Here is a 3,536-nt window from a genome sequence, read left to right on the forward strand (position 1 = left end):
CTCTCTCTCCAGTATATTGAAAATTGTTTGTAGAAGTGGAAGCCAAACAAATACAATGTAAATATTATTAACTGAAAACTAGTTTAAAATTCTAATTTTTTGAAAATTATTTTTCACACTGTTTTGAAAACAAAAATGCTAAATTGCTAATGGCACTCCTAAAGTTTGAGAGTATTTGAATTTTACACCTTGAAGTTTCAGAATTTGAATTTTATCCCTTGAAGCTATATTCTGTTTGCATCAGTAACCTCTCTATTCATATTTTCAGTTAAATGCCACATAAACTTGCCATGCGTGTTTAACTCGTCCAATAAAATGATGCCATGTCATTTTTGTAGCCTAAAAAAAATTAAATTAAAAATGACATGACATTATTTTATTAGATGAACTAAATGCACGTGACAAGCTTATGTAACACTTCAGAAGGTAAATATGGACGAAGAGGTTGCTGATGCAAACTAAATATAACTTAGGGGTAAAATCTGAATTCTAAAACTTCGATGTGTAAACTAGAGAAGAAAGATAGAAAATTTCTTGGAGAAAAATATCGGATAGAGAGAGTGGCAAAATCACGTCGTGCTGACTTTTAACATTGTTGCTAGAGGATCCCTCGACTCGAGTTTTCGAATTGTGTGTATCAAGGTGAATTACCGGTAAGGATCGTGGAAGAAGTATATTTACAGCACAACCATTAGCCCCTATATAAATATCAGAACAATTGGTCCCAATTTCATACCATAGAAGAGCAGCTTTAATTATTCGAAGATGGCACTACCAAAATCTCATATTGCTATTCTTTCGTTGAGGGGCATATCTTTACTTTTCCTATTAATATCATTCGTAATCCTTATTAACAACGGTACTCACTATAAAACAGTTGGCCAAGAAAATTACTTCTTTGATGGGCTGGGAAGCTACAGGTAAGCACTGAAAAATTCATTTACACCACCATTACGGTAATTATCTTTAGATATTTTCTTTGCAGTGGTCCATTACTATTATTTTTATGGATAATTCAATAACCATGGTCCATTATTAATTGAGTTTAATTTTACAGTAATTATTATTATTTTTTTATTTTATACAAAGAATACTTATTTGGTATTAGAAATATATAACTAAGAGTGTAATAACTTAATGTTACAACTTGCTCTTATTTTTTAGGAAAACCAAGATTCATATCCTCATTATTTTTTTTTTTATAAAAGATAGAATTTCTACTCTAGCCTAATTTAAGTGTATATATGTATGAAGCTCCCTCATGCAAACTTGAATTCCGATCCTTATTCATACACCCTACAAGCATTTATACTTGTAAAGTGACCACTACACCAAGGGGGAGCGGTGGTCATATCCTCATTTTTTATTATTGTAAATATCATATATATATATATTAGAATTAGCAGTAATTCTAAATTGGCACACTAAAAACAGCCTTGAAATATTCATTCTAATGAAAAAATATGAATGGTTACTGAAAAAAAATTAACAATTTAAATTTTCATGTTAAATTGCAGCTACATGTTTGGTGCAACCATCATCGGCATTGGATATGCCGTCTTGCAAACAATTGTATTTGTAATCTTCCAAATCATAATGAAGAGCGATAAATGCATTGTATTTACATTTTATGCTGACAAGGTATACAATCATCATATATATTGTTATCGTACTAATTTCATTTTGACATGAAATATTTGGGTTTTTTAGGCTTATTTTGTGTTTAAATAGCTTCCAATTATAATTAATATTTTTTTAAAGTTGGCATTACGCATTTCAAGTTTCACATTTGCAAAAGAGAAAAAGGAAACATCATAACTTATCCTTTGATCAAAGGATAAAGTTTTCTTCTATACCAATTTGAAAGTATCTCCTGCTATTAGTACTAAACTTTAGAAGAGTCACCATTTATAAGGCCACTCGTGGTATAATAATAAAAACTATTTTAGCAAAAAAAAAAAACCCATGTAACAACTTTGTTATATTTGAAATTTAGAGTTTGACATTGAATGGCCTTGGCAGGCTATATCATACCTATTACTCAGTGCAGCAGCAGCAGGAATTGATGCTAGCAGAGAGACAAAGAAAATCTTAATTGTTACAGACAACGATTTAGATCTTTACAACAGTTTCAAGAATTACTTAAGTAAGGGATTTGCAGCAGCTAATCTCCTTCTCCCTGCATTTGTATGCATGGCGATATTGTCAATTCTCTCTTCCTATGCATTGGCAAAGAAAATTTAGGGGTTGATTAATTAAGTTGTTATTAATAAAAGTTTCTTTTGTGTGGTTTTCTCTATTCTTCTGTCTACTAGCTAGCCTAGTTTTCTTGTAGAACTTAGATTTTGTGAAATAATTGTTGTCATTGTATGTTACATATTCTGCTTCTATAAGCCTAAGTTGTATTAATTGGTACTAGAGCCATGTTGTACCACATCAGCTAGCCCCATGATTCGTATATTTTATTTTTATTCATATATGGTTTAATAAACGACTCCTCGACTCTTCACTAACGTGTTTTTAAGAACCATATTGAGATTTTATGCATGAATGTAAATCATACAACTTAATGTTAGAGTTTGACTCAAATTCTTACTCATTTAGAATTTGATTCAAATTTCCCATTCTGATTTGCTTTGGAAGCTGTCTTTTCTAATAAGGAATAAACGTTGGAGCACTAAATATATGCTCTACTCTTAAGGGATTTTGTGGCTTTGGCCCAAAATCCTTAAATGGAGAGACTTTGAATTAGTTTGAGAAAGCTCTAAAGAGATTTTGTGATTGAGCGTATAAACACTTTTGTAACATACGTAATTCTCAAACAACCTAAAATCTTGTAGGTAATAATAGTATCTATATTTAGGTTGTGTTTATTTAGATATAAAAAATTTCTCAGGTACGCGTTTTTTTATTTTTTTGGGTTTTTGGTCCAAATAAAAATATTTGTCAAATCAAAACTATTCTATGTTTAACACGCATTTTTTACGCCAAAGGGTGTAAGAGCATCCACACCAGCTCCTCCATTTTACACATTCACTTTTACACTAAAAACCCACTTTTTCTATTTTACACATTTAATTTTACAAAACCTCCACATCAGTTCATCTATCCTACCACCATTTTTAATTAAATAATTAATTTTCTTTAATATTTTATTATTTTCCCCCAACTACCTCTTAAATTACCGCTCTCTCTCTCTCCCAACTCATTTCTCACTTTTGCTCTCTCTCTCTAGACCCATCTCTCAGACTCTCCCTCTCCCTCTCCCTCTCCATCAACTACCTCTCCGATCACCAGCTCAGATCACCATCCGCGAGTCCGATCGGCGAGCTCAGATCACCATCCGCGAGCTTCAATTGCGATCTGCGAGCTCTGATCGGCGATCTGCAAGCTCCGATCGCGACCTGCGAGCTCCGATCGGCGATCCGAGAGCTCCGATCGCGATCCGCGAGCTCCGATCGACGATCCGCGAGCTCCGATCGCGATCCGCGAGCTCCGATCGCGATCCGCGAGCTCCGATCGGCGATCCGCCAGCT

The 3,536-nt window shown here is 33.5% G+C and overlaps 1 protein-coding gene across 1 annotated transcript; it reads left to right on the plus strand.

Annotated features, from left to right (window-relative positions):
• Window positions 1-765: 765 nt before the first annotated feature.
• LOC142642664 (CASP-like protein 4D1) lies at window positions 766-2,295 on the plus strand. The gene is made up of 3 exons (XM_075817059.1): window positions 766-920; window positions 1,518-1,641; window positions 2,023-2,295. Exons 1-3 carry the CDS (start codon window positions 766-768, stop codon window positions 2,242-2,244), a joined length of 501 nt encoding a protein of 166 aa, XP_075673174.1. The 3' UTR covers window positions 2,245-2,295.
• Window positions 2,296-3,536: the final 1,241 nt, after the last annotated feature.

This window comes from Castanea sativa, chromosome 7, assembly GCF_040712315.1.
Source record: "Castanea sativa cultivar Marrone di Chiusa Pesio chromosome 7, ASM4071231v1".
Classification (NCBI taxonomy): Eukaryota; Viridiplantae; Streptophyta; class Magnoliopsida; order Fagales; family Fagaceae; genus Castanea; species Castanea sativa.

Coding starts and splice junctions, on each gene's coding strand:
- LOC142642664 (XM_075817059.1), top strand. CDS start 766: ATGGCACTACCAAAATCTCATATTGCTATTCTTTCGTTGAGGGGCATA. Junction 921..1,517: donor GATGGGCTGGGAAGCTACAG/GTAAGCACTGAA, acceptor GTTAAATTGCAG/CTACATGTTTGGTGCAACCA. Junction 1,642..2,022: donor TTACATTTTATGCTGACAAG/GTATACAATCAT, acceptor TGGCCTTGGCAG/GCTATATCATACCTATTACT.